At 35.7% G+C, this 18,683-nt stretch overlaps 1 protein-coding gene across 6 annotated transcripts in view; it reads left to right on the forward strand.

Annotated features, from left to right (window-relative positions):
• Window positions 1–18,683, forward strand: part of CNKSR2 (connector enhancer of kinase suppressor of Ras 2) — a 288,141-nt gene that overhangs the window by 202,762 nt on the left and 66,696 nt on the right. For all 6 annotated transcript variants that reach the window (XM_028522246.2, XM_028522249.2, XM_028522244.2 and 3 more), the window contains one exon: window positions 15,228–15,276. In XM_028522246.2, the coding sequence (XP_028378047.1) occupies window positions 15,228–15,276 (49 nt within the window). The remainder of the gene's footprint in view (window positions 1–15,227; window positions 15,277–18,683) is intronic.

The following is an 18,683-nucleotide window of genomic DNA, read 5'->3' on the forward strand; positions in this document are numbered from 1 at the left end:
TTGTTACTGTCAGTTTCTTCTTTTTTTCAATGTCTCTGGTTGTATTTTACTACATGATTTTAAAAGGTAACAAATTGAATAACCATAAAATAATTAATTGGCAGGATTTACTGAATATTCCAATTTACTTTTTATCCATGAAGCCTGGTATCCATGCATCTAACAATGTGGTTGTGCTTCTATTGCACAAGCATGACTATGGTTACTGTTCCCATGGTTTTCAGGAGGAATGCTATATTGATACATCTTTAGGATATTTTTCAGTTACCTGTTGTTTTCAGTTGTGGGGTTTTTTTAATTATAAATTACTGTTAGACTTCATCACTGTTGATTTTAGTTTGGTTTAGGTTCGCTGCTTTACCTTATAGCATGCTGTGATTCACATTACCCACAATTTCTAAAAATGATACTACCAATCATCTATACCCAACTGTTCTTGCACAATATACTCTCCTGGTATCATTGAGTTATATTTCTATTGGAAAGTGGGTACAAATGGACCATGGAGTCTGTTGGCCTATCTTAGGGGAAGACAATCAAAAATTGTTGAGACCTACTGCCCTAGATATAGATAAGCAGTTTTAAAAAAGAAGAAAGGAAATCTTGGCTTTACTTGCCTATATATATGAAACACTTTATGGAATGCTAGTTCGTGAAGAAGTCTAGGAGGAAAATTCACTTGTTTCCTGACCTATTTATACTAATAGTTATTTTCTCCTCCATACTTATGAAGATTTTTTCAACAAAACAACTACTTGTAATACCTCCCTTCAATTTTCATATTCACCACCAAATGGTATACTGATATTTGAACTGCCTAGACTAGGGGGCTAAAGATAGAAATAGTTTTGAGGGATTTAAAGATTCAAAAATACAAACTTACAGTTCTGAACAAGGTGGAACACACATTCTATTTTATTTTTCCTGCTAATCCCAATAACAGCAATAACAACAACAACAACAACAAAAACCTGGACAAGACATGTCACCTACCAGAAGACCCTAAAAGGTAGATGAAGAAGGCAGGCAGGCCAAGGGCCTTCACAGCTGAAAAACAACCTAGCAGTGAGTTTCCTGGCTTTTTTTTTTTTGCTTGCTATATACCCTGGCCCAGGTGCCAGAGAAGCCCACAACCAAACAAAATAGAATCCAAAGAAAGCCTGCTGTATTTAGCCCAAGGACCAGGAAAAGGGCAACAAAGTTCAAAAGAACTAAAAGGAGAAATTGACAGATCTACAAATTATAGCTGGGGACTTCAACACCACTCTCAGTAATTTTTGGAGTCACTAAAAAAAAACTCAACAAAGATACAGAAGTCCTGAACAACTACCCGACTACCCACAAACAGTATCTGCCTCCCAACAACAGCAGAATACATGTTCTCTGGTCATAATGTAATCAAACTAGAAATAAATAACACATACTAAAAAAGTCTCCAACCACTTGTAAATTAAAGAACACACTTCTAAATAAGCTATAAATAAAAGAGAAAGTGCCAAGGAAAATTGAACTTAATGAAGATGAGAATATAATATATACTTAGAAGAAATTTTATATCACTAAATGCCTATATTAGAAAAGGAAGAAGATATCAAATCAATAATCTAAACTCTCACCTAAAGAAATCAGAAAAAGAACAACAAAAATCAGCAAGCAGAAAAAAGACAATAAACAACAGAGATCAATGAAATTAGAAAACAAAAACAATAAGGAAAAATCAAACCAAAAGCTGTGGGGTTTCTTGAAAAATCAAATAAGAAATTGATAAACCTCTAGCAATGCAGGCAAAGGGGAGAAATAAGACTCAATTTACAAATATTAAGAATAAAAGAGGGGTTATCATTACAGACTCTATAGATGTTAAATGATTAAAGTAAATACTATGAACAACTCTGTGTGAATAAGTTTAACAGTTTAGATAAAATGGACCTATTCCTCAAAACCCACAAGCTATAAAAACTCTCTGAAGATCAAGTAGATGATCTAAATAACAATTAAAAGGAATTTAATCAATAACAGACTTCTAAAAATAAGTATAGAAATACTGAAAAATGAAACAAACCTATACCACCAATACTTCTGTATTGCTTGAATGCAGAAGTAATGCATTTGATTTTTGTTATTATATTCTGTGGTGCTTGTAAAGTGTTGGCAGCCTGTAAAAGATTGATGTATAGGACATGTGACATAATGGAACTCCTAAGAGACTGATTAAATTCATAAATTTTATTAATTGCCAAAATATTGTTTCAATGTTAGAACACTTTTATAAATTTTGAATTTTAATAAAGCATTATATACACAAGCAAAACAAAAAGATTAACATACCTTCACTTTTGAGAAATATTTCTGCTCACACTTTATAAAATAGATTATTGATAAACTAAAGCCAGCCCTTTCAGTTTCATGTTTGAACAAATGTGGGTCTCATTCTGCTAGTTCCTACTTAAATAATGGCTGCCAAGAAGCAAAACAAAAAATCTGGCTTATTTAGTGACACATCATTCAAAACAGGACAAAGAAGAATTTAATTAGGAATTTATTAGGTTGAAATTTATTAAATTTAAAACTTATTACAAATTCCTTGTTGCCTTTGGGAAAATAAAATAAAACAAATTCCAATGACAGACCCTTCGCTTCGTTGCTAAGGTCAATAATTATGAAATATTTTTTAACATACCTCTCTGAAAAGTCAAACTAAAATAGAGAGGTTAAGGAGACTTCTGGCCAAGATGGAGGCATAGGTAGATATACTGTACCTCCTCACACAACCAAGATAGGGACAACAACAATTTAGGAACAGAATAACAGCCAAAACTGACAGGAAATTGCACGCAGTGCACAAGCCCACCCACACGGGAATCAGCACCAGAAAACTGCCCTTCCAGTTTGCTTGGGCAAAGCGGCGGAAGGGACTGAAATCCGCAGAGAGCAGAACAAGCATCATTGTTCCCTCTCAGACCCCGTCCCCACATATAGCGTCACAACCCAGCAACTGGGTTGCCCCACCCTGGTGAACACCTAAGGCTCCACCCCTTACTACATAACAAGTGCGACCAGACCAAAAAGAGAGAGAGAGAGAGAGAGAGAGAGAGAGAGATGGCTCAAACAGAAGAATACATGAAAGCCCCAGAACCATGCTTTTAAGTGCCCGAGAGATAGCCAACTTGTCAGGTGCACAGTTCAAAACACTGATGATCAGGATGCTCACAGAATTGGGTGATTTTGGTCACAAATTAGATGAAAAAATGCAGGCTACGATAAGAGAAATGAAGAAGAATGCACAGGGAACCAATAGTGATGGAAAGAAAGCTGGGTCTCACATCAATGGAGTGGACCAGAGGGAAGAAAGAAACAACCACACAGAAAAGAATGGAGAAATAAGAATTCAAAAAACTGAGGAGAGGCTTAGGAACCTCCAGGACATCTTTAAAAGTTCCAACATGCAAATTATAGAGATACCAGAAGGAGGAGAGGAAGAGCAACAAGTGGAAAACTTATTTGAACAAATAATAAAGGAGGACTTCCCCAATCTGGCAAAGGAGATAGACTTCCAGGAACTCCAGGAAGCTCAGAGAGTCCCAAAGAAGTTGAACCCAAGGAGGAACACACCAAGGCACATCATAATTACATTAGCCAAGGTAAAAATGAAGGAGAGTATCCTAGAAGCAGCAAGAGATAAGGAGACAGTAACCTACAAAGGAGTTCCCATCAGACTGTCAGCTGATTTCTCAAAAGAGACCTTACAGGCAAGAAGGGGCTAGAAAGAAGTACTCCAAGTCATGAAAGACAAGGACCTACATCCAAGATTGCTCTATCCAGCAAAGCTTTCATTTAGAATGGAAGGGCAGATAAAGTGCTTCCCAGATAAGGTCAAGTGAAAGGAGTTCATCATCACCAAGCCCTTATTATATGAAATGTTAAAGGGACTTATCTAAGAAAAAGAAGATAAAAAACATGTATAATAAAATGACAGCAAACTCACAATTATTAACAACCATGCCTAAAACAAAAAGAAACTAAGCAAACAACTAGAACAGGAGCAGAACCACAGAAATGGAGATCACATGGAGGGTTAGCAACATGGGAGGGGGAGGAGGAGAGAGGGGGAAAAGGTACAGAGAATAAGTAGCCTAGATGGTAGGTAGAAAATAGACAGGGAGAGGGCAGGAATAGTATGGGAAATGTAGAAGCTAAAGAACTTATGACACATGGACATGAACTAAAGTGGGGAATGTGGGTGGGGGAGAGTGTGCAGGGTAGAAGGAAATAGAAGGGGGTAATGGGACAGCTGTAATAGCATGATCAATAAAATGTTTTTTTTTTTAAAGATAAATAAATAAATAAAACAGAGAGGTTAAAGAAACCCTCCCCATTCTTTTTTTTAAGATTTTATTTATTTATTTTTGGAGAGAGGGGAAGAGAAGGAGAAGAAGAGGAAGAGAAACATCAATGCATGGTTGCCTCTCACACCCCTTACTGGGGGCCTGGCCTGCAACCCAGGCATGTGCCCTAACTGGAAATCGAACTGGTGACCCTTTAATTTGCAGATTGGCCTTCAGTCCACTGAGTTATGCCAGCCAGGGCCCTCCCCAGTCATAATAGCCTCAGAAAACTTTCTCAAATTTTGTTGGCAAGATGTTTCTTTCCCTCCTTAATCACTCTATCCATATTACCTCGCCACAGTAACTCATTTAATTAAACACCTCAAATTTAATAAAGCTCCAGGTAAAATTATTTTATCCCAGAATTCTTTAAATGTTCTTCTCATTGAAGGGCCATAACTTATCAAATTACCTTCTTCACTCAAACTCCTAGAATATATTATCCCCTTAACGGCATCCTCTAAATTTCACATAAGTATAAGCCTAATAATCTGCTGTATATACCCAGATCTCATCCAAAGACTCCTCTTAATAAACTATATGCTTGGGTCTCTTGGCCTGGATCTTATGTGAGAATGAAGTTTAAGTCACAATCACTGACTACTTTATATTCTAGTTTCTTGAAGATAACTTTCCCAATAACAGTGTTACATTGTTTCCAACCTTTGTGAACCCTTCATTTGGTTTTTGGCTCAGACAGCAACCAACCAAAGTTGGTTGAAACAGTGCAGGAGCTCAATCTAGAGTCTCAATTCTAAATGATGCTACTAAACCTGTTTCTTAACATCACTACAAATATCAGGCTAAGGGGGAACAGGATCCTAATAGTTGAACCCAAAATAATATAGAACACTGAGAAATAGATCAGTGTTTCAATCCCTATTCTTTAAATGCAAATGATTTTAGATTAACTAGATGAAAGCTTTCCTGCCTTAGGAAACAGCAGGATAAGCTATCTTCTCGTATGTTCTTCTTTTAATCATTAATTTGGGGTGGCCTCAAGAGACAATGGTTGTTGTATCTAACTACATCCAGGTAAAAAGGGTTCAACGTTAAAGAAGAGAATTGTCTTTTCTAAGGTTGTTATCTAGGATGGCCAAGAACAATGTTGTAGTTCTAGAACATGAGCGTTAAGTCAGCTCTGTGAACTTAGACATGTTTCTGAACCTCATTTTATCATGCATAAAAAGAAGATAATAATACCTCACCTGCTATTTCAGAATCAAATCATACATTGTGTATAAAGTTTTCCACTGTACTAGGCAAATGATTACTCTTAACACCATATAGAAAAGAAATTAATTTTATTTACATGGAAGGGAATTTGCTTCTCGGTAAGCAATTGAGGATGCCTTCTAGCACTAAAACACATGTCCTCAATGGATATTAATGAATATATTGGCTAGGGTTCAATAAGGAAAACAGAAGCCCTAAAAGACATGGAATAAAAGACTAGTTAATAGTCAATTGAGGAACTAGTGAAGATGCCTCTGCAGAGCCAGTGGTCATGAGGAAAATCTGAATGTGAAGTCAGGGAGAGCAAGACAATCTAGAACTCATGAGCACAAAGTGAGACTTTGCCTCCAACTTCAATGATGCTGGAGCCCTCTGCCATGGAGATTCACAGGCTCCTTGTACAGGACTTAGAGGAGTTGCAAACTTGGCTATTGGCCCATACAAAAGAGACAAGCCACCAGAAAAGTGACAATGTGTGTGAGCTGCAGCAGCAACTGACACCCTGCAATGACCTTCAGAGCATAAGAGATGGTGGTTCACTTACATTCTCCAAAATTCATACAAACTTACATTGTGGCCAACCCTAACTAGAAGTATGTAGGGAAGGAAATTCTGAGATACATTGTTACAGCTTTGCTATGTTGACACAATAGGAAACCACCACACTGAGGCTTCCTTTTTTGTGGGCACTTGAGGTGCCTACCAGGTAAAACCTGCTTAAAAATCCTCTAGTGATTTTCTGTATGAGGATCAATAGTAAAGTGAAAAATTCTAAATTATAAATCCGGAGTTGACTCAAGGTACAGCCCACCCATATGAAGGTATCATCCCTATAGCCTACTTACTTAATTTACCAAAGCATATAACTTAAAATTGTCTTTGATCTTCAATGAGAATATTGACTAATATAAATAAATTAAGATAAAGTATATAATTTATTAATACCTAAAGGTTTCTACTTAATAAAAGACATTTGAAAAATCTTTAAAGAATTTCTTCATATGCTGTGCTTAAGGAAAAATGCCAGAAGGCAATATATGTAGACCATGTTACCTTAGGTAATTGTTGAATGTCCTTTACTTAGTTGCATTTTAGCATCATGTCCTTAATTTTTATTAGACAGCTGCTACAAGAAATAACCATACAAAATCTTCTTGTTTGGTATGAAAACGTTTTTGAAGATACTGTATTTTCTAATCCTTTGTGCCCCCATATATAATTTTGTAACTGGGTAAAAGCTTTGGCTCCCTGTAATGACAATGTATATAAAGTATCTGGTACAGTGTCTGGCACTATGGTGGTACACAAATATTCTTAGCATCCTTCCTCCAACCATAGTACCAAAATGCCCTCAGCAGTGGGATGAGAACAAGCCCAACTAAAACTAGGTGCATTTGAGGCAACCTGTTCTGGAGAAGTGGCTGCAAACATCAGGCCCTGCATAAATCTTATTTTTCACATCTAAGCTTGTATAAACTGCTTTCTTTCTCTTGCTCAGTTTTCTCATTTACAAGATGAGTGTGGCACTGCAGAGAAAACTGTGGAAAATGCCTTCGAAATTGGCAACATAATGATTTGATTTTTCCTGCAAATACAGAATTAAAAAAATATTCCCATCATGTCATTTTCCCTTCTTTTAGATAAAACCAATTTTGCTTTTTTTAGTCTTAAGATCATGTCCTACTAGATGTTTCAGTGTGGAAGAGAAGGAAGAATATCATTTATCTCTCAAATTATTTTATTATAAAATGAATTGCATATAATGATGTTTAAAACTTTCTAAACTTAACTTTTATTTTTATCCAGTATTCTCTTTGAGAGATTTGCTGTTAAGAAAAAAATATCTTTGGATCAAGAAAACTGCAGCAAAACAAGCAGATAAAAAACACTTTGAAGTGATTGTCTTGGAGAGGCAACCATTTGTCCATTCTGTAAGATCTTGATATGAACATACCCTTGGTCATAAATGTATTTAGATAAAAGCTAGCATTCTTGCAACAAATTACACTGACATGGTAAAAATTCCATGATGAGAAAATATGTCCAATATATCACAGCAAGAAACCTGAAAATAAAGGTAACCAAAAGCTGTTCAGTTTTAGATTCTTTTAAAGAATCTAAATAAATAAATTAACAAAGCTATTAATCCAATAGCCAGAGAATTTTAATAGTTATGGTTTAGTCATATCATTGCTGAGAAAATTCTCATGTCATACACAGTGACTCCATTTGAGATTCTTAGGATTGTGCATTCTTCATTAGAGGTGATTCTTTTTATATTATTTTTTCTCTGTTTTCTTTTACATATAATTTATTTCCTTGTCATCGAGTAGCCTTCCACAGGCAACTCTGGTTCTTGCAACTTATTTCTGGCCATAAACTTTTGTCACAAAAGATGGACAAGCCTACACTGATTTCTCTGACACCCAGATGTGGTGACAAAAGTGACAGGAGCTGAAACTGCCCTAGTTCTGCTTTTCACGTATTTGAACTTTCTGCTTCTATGTGCAAATCTATATTAATTGTACACATTAATCAAGCACCCCCAAATAGCTGTATCTAATATGGCTGTGGATACATTGTTTTCATATGCACTGGAGCTTAAATATAAAGTAACTGTCTTTCAATAAATAATTTACCATTAAGTGTTAAGAGTGACACTGATTATGGGTATACATAATTCCTAAAACATCGACAATTGAATGTACATTGGTGACTAACCATGTTTCCCTTCATCTTCCTGTCATGATCATGTACAGTTGGACCAGTATGTCTAAGAGCATCTGGTCCAAACCCCTGATCTTGCAGACAAGGACATTGAGGTCAAGCGTAGTTTGGTGACTTGACCACAGTAATAGAACTGGAATATGGACTGGAATAGAGAGAAATAGAAGTCATGTCTCCTGACTCCTATTATGGATGGGGTTGCATCGCGGTACTGCATATTACATTTTTGCTGAAACATAAACATTTGAAGTGTATCACTCTAGCTGGTGTATTGAGAATAGACCAGAAGTGCTAGAGGTAAGTGTGGAAGGAGGGAGACAAGATAGGATCTGGTCAATTCAAGTGAGAGATGATAGCAGCCCAGCCCTGGGTGCTAAAGTGGAAGTGGTGAGAAGGGGGTGGAGTCTGGGTATGTCTTAAAGGGAGAGTGGACAAGATGCACTGACAGATTGCATATGAGAGCCATAATTAATAGCCTCAGTGTCCTGCACACGTAGGTGGCCAGTAACTGATTCATGCTTTCAACAGATTATTATATATCAGGTCCTGTGCTAGGAGCTAAGTATAAAGTGGTGAGCTGAGCAGATGGTTCCTGCCTTCATAGGAACTAATGCAGCAGTTAAAAACCAGTTGAGAACATAAACCAAATAATTTTAAGGCATTACATAATAATCAGCAGAGTATCAGGTGAAAAATTGCATAACACATTGATTCAGCTCCAAAAGATTTCTCCTGTGTAAAGAATTAGTGGAGAGGCAGGCTTGCCTTATTTGGATCACTGATTCCCTCATCAGTATTGACATAGGGTTTTTTAATTGCACTGAGTTCAATTAACACTGTTAATAGGTTTGGAATAAAATGTGATTATAGTTCCATCCTTGTCCTCCTTAGCTGAGCCTTATTACTTTTCTGTACCTTAGTTTCTAACACATTTGCAAAATTAAAATGCTAACATGAGCCTTCCTCTCATGAAGATATTATAATTAATAGTTGCCCAAAAACCTGCAAATCGTTTTTAACCCACAAGTATGACTTTCTAATTAAAATAAAATAAAAAAAGCATGAAAATTTGAGCTTTTAAGATGTTACTGGTTTAAATTATCTCCATTAATATAAAGTGTTATAATTAATATCTTTCTGTTTTATAGAATCCTTTATTTTCCACACAGCAATGTGGTTATATGTCATGAGAGGTTTGCATTAATGGATGTCTTTGTGTCAGAAGCAGTTTTTCTTTTTTTTTTTCACATTGTTACTATGACTACAGAATAATTCCTTGGGGAGACAGTCTTGCAGAGTAGGTAGAAGAACTGGTTTTGGGATTGGCAGACCTGGGTTTCAATTTTGACTCGACCACTCTCTATGTGGCCCTCAGCAAGTTATGTATTCTGTGTCTCAGTTTTTTGCTTCTGTAAAATGGGGTTAATGATAACCACCTGAGGGATGTATTGTGAAGATTAAGATTGATAACTGATATAAAGTGCCTGATACTGTGCCTGACCCAAAAACCCTCAGTAAATAATAATTATTATGATCCAAGAATGAGAGTTTCTGTTTCCCAAGAATGGGGATTCTTGTTACCCTTCCAAGCTACTCACCACTAATCCCTCTTCTTCCTACTTTACTACTACTGCATAGGAAGAAAAGAAATCACCTTATGGGATCCTGCATAAAATTCAATCACCTCCTTCCTTTAAAATTTAATCTGCATAATATTATTTTGATGAAAAATTGACTCTGTCCAACCTAATGAGTCTAACTGACCTTCTCTAAATTCTCCTCAAATATTGCCTTTTTGTTCTTATTTGCTGCTAATTAGCATGCTTATTGTTTTTAAAAACATGCTTATTTATTTTTGAGTGTGTATGGAGCCATTGTCAGTATAACACAGGTTAACTTTATTGACAATCCAAAGCAATGTCACCCCACTGTACTGAAAGACCCACTGCAAATGCAGTGCCTTATCCTCACACCCCTGAGCTCAGAGTTTCTCATGCAACAGAATGGGCAAGGCCACCACCAACAGCAAATTTTTTCAATTGTGCTGTTAGTTCTTGTAAATGAGAGATTTCTTGATTTAATATTTATTCCCATTAGCATCTTACTTACATTATGTGTTCATGTTTAGACTTTTCTTCTGCTGACCTACAAGAATTAGGAAGTAAGGGAAAATACATTCCTTTATGAAATATTTAAATTTCAAAGCCCTTTTGTTTATTTGTTTATTAAAAAATTAAATATGTGAAAGTAACCATCATTTTTCCCAAGTGTTTCAAATGCTACACACCTTCTTTTCTAATGTGTAAGAAATAAGCAATTGGTTTGACTAGTCACTGAAGAAATCTTGGAATTTCACAGAAAATTACAGTAAGAGGAAGTTGCTATATTGCAAGAAGAGAGTATTTTGATTGCAAATTTTCCCATAAGTGTCGCAATTTGCAACTTGAGAAGAATTTAATAGTAGCTGAGCTTTCAAAATGTAACACAGAAACTGTCATTTTGTTCCACAATTAAAATAAGTGCTTCTGAAATTTTCAGGATAAGAATGACCCAAATTACCCTCCCCCATACTTCCCCATTCCGAAGAGGGGGGGAATGGAGTTTGAACAGAACATCTGTGGACAAAACGAAAGACAAATGGTCTTTCCAGGCAAATGTCTGAAAAAGGGATCATTTATGGCCAAACAGAATACCACTGCATGCATCACCATAGTTAACAAGAGGTTCAACAATACTTTCATAATGGCCCTTTATTTTAGCACATTCTATTTTTGAGGATAGAATTGTGATTTCAACACATCCATTCATAATTCATCATATAATTATTTGCATAATTATCTTTTGACACACATTTAATGTACTTTAGCCAGCCCCATCTTGAATTCAAATTTAAACGGTTAAGTTCACTAACACAATCCCAATGCAAGTAATGCTAAGGGGGGTTGGATAAAAAAGGAACTTTTAATTATCCACCCAAAGAAATGGCCTACTATAGAACATAGTTTTCAGTAATATTCTGTACATGCATTACTGGAAAAAAGACACCTGGCTCGTTTGTTGTCTGCTGAAGGATTTCTTCAGGTTCAAAAAAAAACTGGCTACATCCTATGTTCTTTACAGATGGTTTACTTAACTTTTATTCATTCAACCAGTATTTCTTGAGCATCTCTTCTGAGTTAGGCCCCATTCTAGGCAGAAGATAAAACAGTGCATAAAATAGACAGAATTCCTCTTCTTGCATGCAGTTATATTTGGAAGGAATGTCAGGTAATACAAAAGAAATGTAAGAACTTTTGAAAATGCCAAATGCTGAGGAGAGAAATGAAGCAGGAAAGTAAAACAGGAGGTGTTTAGGGCAATGAGGATAACAATTTTAGATAGGGAAGCCTGGGAAGAATTTACTAAAAAGGAAGCATTTGAGTAATGACCTGAAGGAGGTAAGGGAGGAGGCCACAACAATACCTGGGCAAATGTTACTTTAGACAGAAGGAATAGCAATGGTAAAGGACCTAAGATGGTACCATAATTGGCATGATATAGAAATAGCAACTGTAGCAGAAGCAAAGTTAGTAAGGGTAATGACAAGAGGCAAACATAACAGGAGGAAGTTATACAGGGCCTTCAAGATCATTGGAAGGGTTTGAGCCTTGATTCAAAGTGAGATGAGAAGCCATTGAAGAATTTGTGTACAGAAATGATATTATTCAAACCATATTTTTAAAGGATTATCCTGTCTCTTGTCTTAAAAACAGAGGAGGTAAGAGCAGAAGTAGGAAGAACAGTGAGGAGATATTTCAGTAATGCAGGTAAGGGATGATGATGGCTTAGACCAAGGTGCTAGTAGTATAGGTAGTAAAAAGAAATCATATTGTAAACACATTTTAAAGATGGAGCTGACACAGCTTGCTGGTGAATTGGCTATGAGATGTAATAGAAAGATAAGGGTAAGTTTACTCCAAGATGTACTCTGGATATAAACCTGTGGGGAGGAGGAGGATGGAATTACCATTTATTAAGGTATAAAAGACTAGGAGAGGAGCACATTTGTTTGAAGGGTGGTAACTATCATTAGCTCAGTTTTGTATAAAATCTGTTTAGTCAGGCAGCCTATATAGCCCAGCCTAGATGTCCTGGCTAATCATATGAATCCATTAGATTTTATTGAATTATTATTTAGGAAATAAAGTAAAATACATTTTAGAGGGAATTTACCTTCATAAATGCTTATCAAAGGGATATATTTTAGATCATCAATAAACAATATGAGCTTATGTTTTAAATTCTCTCACATGCGTGCATGCACACATGGTCATACAGAGTACATTCTCCCCACAGCAGCAAAACTGCACTCACATATGTCAAGTGTCTCTGCCCAGGGAAGCCCATTGAAAAAAAAAAACAGCATCCAAGGATGTTTTTGGATTGATTACATAAGAACCCCCTGCCTAGCAACTATAAAAATACCAGACCTCCAAAAAGAAAACAGGTGTTTAGTCCCGAGGTGGGCAAAACTATCTTATCACTTAGGGGAGCTTCATGTCAGTATAGGGAACTGTTTACCAGCCAAGTTCCCACACGTCAGCCAAGGGTCAACCCTGCAAACAGGCCCTTCTAAGGCAGCCATTTCAGACCTGCTATAGTAACTATTTTCTGCACAAAGACCTATTTCCTTGACTGTCGCTTTCATTGCTTTTGCTGTTACTTTCAAAGCATATAATTCACTTACATGATTTTAATTAATACAATTCAATTATAACTTTCATTTTAGAAAATGTAACATTACTTAGAAAAATAATGAAATCTCTCTTAAGAGAGATTGCGCTGTAATATTTATGATATTTACAAAAGGCATCTGAGGCTTTGCTTCCTTGAATGATGGATAAATCTGTATTGTGTGCCTAGGAGTTCTTAGACTTCAACAATATGTACACTTCTTATACTCTGCCATCACAATCAGTATGACAGTATATTTATAGGGAAAGAAAAGATAATCTTGTTTAAAAAGAAAGCCTGGAGAGTATAAAATATGTTTTTGTGTATAGTTTAAAGTAGACCTTCAGGTTCTAAAGAATAGCATGCAAAAAGCATAGGAGGTACATTATATAACTCAATTCTTTCAAGCTGTCTGTTATCCATGTAGCTTCCTAAAAACAAACCACCCCCATCTTTGTCATTTTTAAAAATAATAAGATGTAAAGTCATAATGATTACTTGTGGAAACACAAAAGGAAAAAAGAAACCCAATCAGTAATTTTACAGCCAAATAATTCTGGGAAAATAACTATATGTAAATTAACTATATGTAAGCACACTAGCCTGAGTTATTATTTGAGTTATTATTTTGAAGTAAAGTACATTCAAGAAAATCAGCACAGCATGTGTTTTATCTTTTGTGCTTTCTCTCCAAAGTGAATTTTTGTAGTCTTGAGTCCTTCAAAATTATACACATAGACATGCATGTGCACACACAGACATATTGCTTTGACACTTGGGTGATTGTTTCTGGAGTACACCTTATGGCACCAAATTATTTGATCCCTATCTTTAGGAATGGTATCCATTCAGAATATTATATTCATGAAAATTGTGTTAATCATATACAAACACAAGAAAACTATTATGTAAGAATATTATTCTATTATTTTTATGAGCAAAGATGGTAAATAAGAAAGTTATGTCACAGAATACGAATGTATTCTATAAAACCAAGACCAGTGAATTTTATGTAAACAAAATCCAGTTGCCTCTTATAGATATACCTTTGTAAAAGAAAAGAAGAACCTGTTACCTAAAATTCATTTTAAAGGATTATCTATGAATTAAAATTACACATGCTATCTCTGTACCATACTAATTATATGAACCTAATTAACCTTATTTACATCAGTGAATAATATAGCTTACTAGACTATCTGATTGGAACCAGTGATTTAGAGTCATTAATTGAAGGCTAGAACATTCAATGCAGTTGTGGGATTTTCTATTAAAACATTAAACTGTTGCACCACTTCGCATGGAGTAAAGATTGGCTTAACTGAGATGGTTGTTTAACCAGGTGAGTATGGTGCTGGGAGCATGAATCAAGAGAATAATTATAATGATGTCCTATGGCAACCAAGTGGAAGAAGAGAAATAAAGGCACAAAAGAGTGGTGAGGTCAATGAATCGGACACCTCAAAGGAAGACTTTCTAAAAATTGCTGAGTTAGAAGCATTAGACTATGTAAGACATAGATAGTGTAGACAATGGTTGGAGTATGCTTTAGAAAACATGTGATCATGGTAATGGGTAGCTAAGGACTGAAGAAATAAAGATCATTGGAGATGAGGGACTGAGGAGCCCAAGGTGCTGACATCCCTTACAAGAATATTAGTCACCAATACTAATAAGAGAAGTGGATGTGAGATGAAAATAATGATCCAAGTGCTGAAATATTTAGTGGCAGAGGAGGGGTACCTAGGAGATCAAAAGGTGATAGTGGCATATGTAATAGAATGAATTTATAAGGAACAAGAAGTAATCATATTTGCCTGCCTACTTAATAAGATTTTTCTGGGAATCAAATGAGATATTGCTTGGGAAAGCACAATAAACTCCTTTAACAGATACAAAGTAGGATTATGCAAATGCGTGCTTCATTTTACCATTATTTTGTGCCCAGATTTCTCTGCTACAAAATAAAGACAAAAATAATACCCTCTCCTGCTTCCCAGGATATTAGAAAGTTGAGCAGCATGATTTTTGAGGCTTTGGAAAAAGAAAATAGTTTCTCTGACCAGATTTCAGAGTTATCATTCAGGTCTTGAGAGTTCTGCATACAATGATGATGTTCCACATAGCACCCTATCAGATAATATTCTTCCCTATCTTTGATTTCAGACATTTCAGCAGTCCTCTCTGCAGCATAAATCAAAGAAGAAAAACAAAGGTAAGAAATGGAAACGAAATGAAACATCTACCTGCTTGGTTTGCACTGTGATGATCACCAGCACACTTCACCAGTCCTCACTTGACTGAAACCAGTGTGATATAGAAGAGCACAGCCCTCTAGCAAACACTGCAGAGACCAGCTTCTCCTTCAAGTCAATTTTGATACAAGGCACCTTTTACCAAAAAATGGTCTCAGCATGCTTTGAGACCAGGCTTTCACACTTCTTTTTTTTTTTGGTTAATTTTTTAAATTTTATTTTTCAATCACAGTTTCCATTCAATATTATTTTGTATTAGTGTCAGGTGTACAGCACAGCGGTCACACAATCACATACTTTACAGAGTGATTCCCCAATATTTCAAGCACCTGCCTGGCACCATACATAGTTAATATTATTCACTATATTCCCTATGTTGTACTTTACATCCCTGGGACTATTTTGTGACTATCAATCAGAAGTTCTTAATCCCTTCATCTTCCCAGGCCCCAACCCTCTCCCCTCTGGCAACCATCAGTCTGTTCTTTGTATCTATGAGTCTGTTTCTGTTGTGTTTCTTCATTCACTTTGACATTAGATTTCAAATATACAAGGGGGCAAAATTTGGTTTACAGTTGTGCATATGGAAAAAGAGTATGTGGGTTATGATGATTACAATAGCTTTATTAACTAAAAAAAAATCACAGTGTAACTCTAACCTACTATTTTCCCACCCCATACATGAAATCATATGGTATTTATCTTTCTCTGACTTATTTCACTTAGCGTAATATCCTCCAGTTCTAGTTCTAGATAGATAGATATGTATATCAACTTTTTTATCCACTTCTCTACTGATGGCCACTTATGTTGCCTCCATATCTGAGCTATTGTAAATAACACTGTAATGAACATAGGGGTGTATATATTATAATATTTTGAATTAGTGTCTTGGATTTCTTCTGATATACCGGGTCTGGCAGAAGAAATGCCTGCTTAAGTGTGGTTAGTAGGGTAATAATATGGGTGTAATAATTCATAGTTTTAATTTGAACACTTCATCTAAAATGTCATATGGTGTGCTTAAGTATGATATTGTTATGTTACAGAATGACATGCTTATGATTTTTTGACAAAAGATTTTGTAATAAGAAAGGGGCATTATTTGTGCTGGACCCTGTATATACAGAAGTGGAATCACTGGATCATAAGGCAGGTCCATTTTTAATTTTTTGAGGAACTTCTATACTATTTTCTATAGCAACTGTACCACCAACAGTGCATGAGAGTTCCCTTTTCTTCACACCCTCTGTAACACTTGATTGTTGATTTATTGGTGACACCCATATTGTCAGGTGCGAAGTAATATTTCACTGTTGTTTTAATTTGCATTTCTATAATGATAAGTAATGTTGAACATCTTTCAATATGTCTATTGGCCATCTGTATGTCCTCTTTGTAGAAATGTCTGTTGAAGTCCTCTGCCAGTTTTTAATTGGATTGCTAGTATTTTTTCAGTGTTGAGTTATGTAGGTTCTTTATAAATTTTGAATATTCACTTCTTATCAGATGTATCATTGACATATATCCTCTCCCATTCAGGAGGTTATCTTTGAATTTTGTTGATGGTTCCTTTTGCTTTGCAAAAACTTTTTAGTTTGATGTAGTTCCATTTGTTTAGTTTTCTTTTGTTTCCCTAGCCTGAGGAGATGTCAGAAAAAAAATTGCTATAGGAAATGTCAGAGATTTTATCGGCTATGCTTTACTCTAGGAGTTTTATGGTTTGGAGTCTTACATTTAAGCCTTTAATCCGTTTTGAGTTTATTCTTGTATCTAATGTAAGAAGGTGTTCTATTTACATTTTCCACATGTATCTGTTCTATTTTCTCTGCACCATTTATTGAATACATTGTCTTTGTCCTTGCCTCCTTTGTCATGGATTAATTGATCTTATAGTTGTGGGTTGATTTCTGGGCTCTGTATTCTGTTCCATTGATCTAATATAAGTGTGTTTTATGCCAGTACCATGCTATTTTCAGTACTACAGCCTTGTACTATAGTTTGATATCAGGTAGGGTGATATATTCAATTTAGTTCTTCTTTCTCAAGAGTGCTGTGGCTATGTCAGGTCTTTTGTGGTTTCATATATATTTTTGGATTATGTGTTCTAGTTCTAGTAAAAAAACCCTCCATTGGTATTTTGATAGAAATTGTATTGAGTCCATAGATTGCTTTGAGTAGTAAGGACATTTTAATGATGTTGATTCTGACCTGGTATATATTTCCATTTATTTGTATCTTCCTTTGTTGTTTTATAATTTTCTGAGTGCAGGTCTTTTACATCCTTGGTTAGATTTATTCCTAGGTGTTTTTGATGCAGTTGTAAGTGGGATCATCTTCTTAGTTTCCCTTTCTGATACTACATTACTGGTGTATAAAAATGTTTCCAGTTATATTTTGCTTGCTTATTTGTTTTGTTGATTAGTTTCCACTTATAGGTGATAACATATGGTATTTGTTTTTCACTGCCTGTCTTATTTCACTTAGCATAATGCTCTCCAGATCCATCCATGCTGTCGCAAAGGGTAGGAGCTCCTTCTTTCTTTCTGCTGTGTAATATTCCATTGTATAAATGTACCATAGTTTTTTGATCCATTCATTTACTGATAGGCACTTAGATTGCTTCCATCACTTGGCTATTGTAAATTGCACTGCTATGAACATTGGGGTACATAGGTTCTTTTGAACTGGGAACCTAATCAAGAAAACAAACAAGCAAGCAAAATATAACCAGAGACATTGAAAAAATAATAAACTGATAGTAACCAGAGGGGAGGGGGGAGAGGGATAATGGGGGAAAATATGAAAAGAGTCATCAAGGAACATGTATAAAGGACACATGGACAAAGCCAAAGGGGGTAGGATGGGGAGGGATGAGAAGGTGAGGAGTGGTGGGGGGGGGTGGAGACAACTGTACATGAACAACAATCAAAAATTAAAAAGATAAATACAACAATATCTGAATATTTCTTTTGTATCCTGGTACTTGACTAAACTCATCACTTCTGGTAGTTTTTTGGTGGACATTTTAGGGTTATTTTTATACAGTATCATGTTATCTGCAAATAATGGCAGTCTTCTTCCTTTTTGACTTGGATCCCTTTTTTTCTTGTCTGATTGCTATGGATAGGACTTCCAGAGCTATGCTGAATAAGAGTGGTGAAAGCGGACATTCCTGTCTTGCTCCTAATCTTAAGGGAAATGCTTTTAGTTTTTCCCCATTGAGTATGATATCTGTGGGTTTGTCATATATGGCCTTCGTTATGTTGAGGTATGTTCCCTGTATTTCCACTAGGCTAAGAGTTTTTATCACAAATGGGTGCTAGATTTTGTTCAATGCATTTGCATTTTCTGCATCTGTTGATAT

The sequence above is a fragment of the Phyllostomus discolor genome, chromosome X (assembly GCF_004126475.2).
Source record: "Phyllostomus discolor isolate MPI-MPIP mPhyDis1 chromosome X, mPhyDis1.pri.v3, whole genome shotgun sequence".
NCBI lineage: Eukaryota > Metazoa > Chordata > Mammalia > Chiroptera > Phyllostomidae > Phyllostomus > Phyllostomus discolor.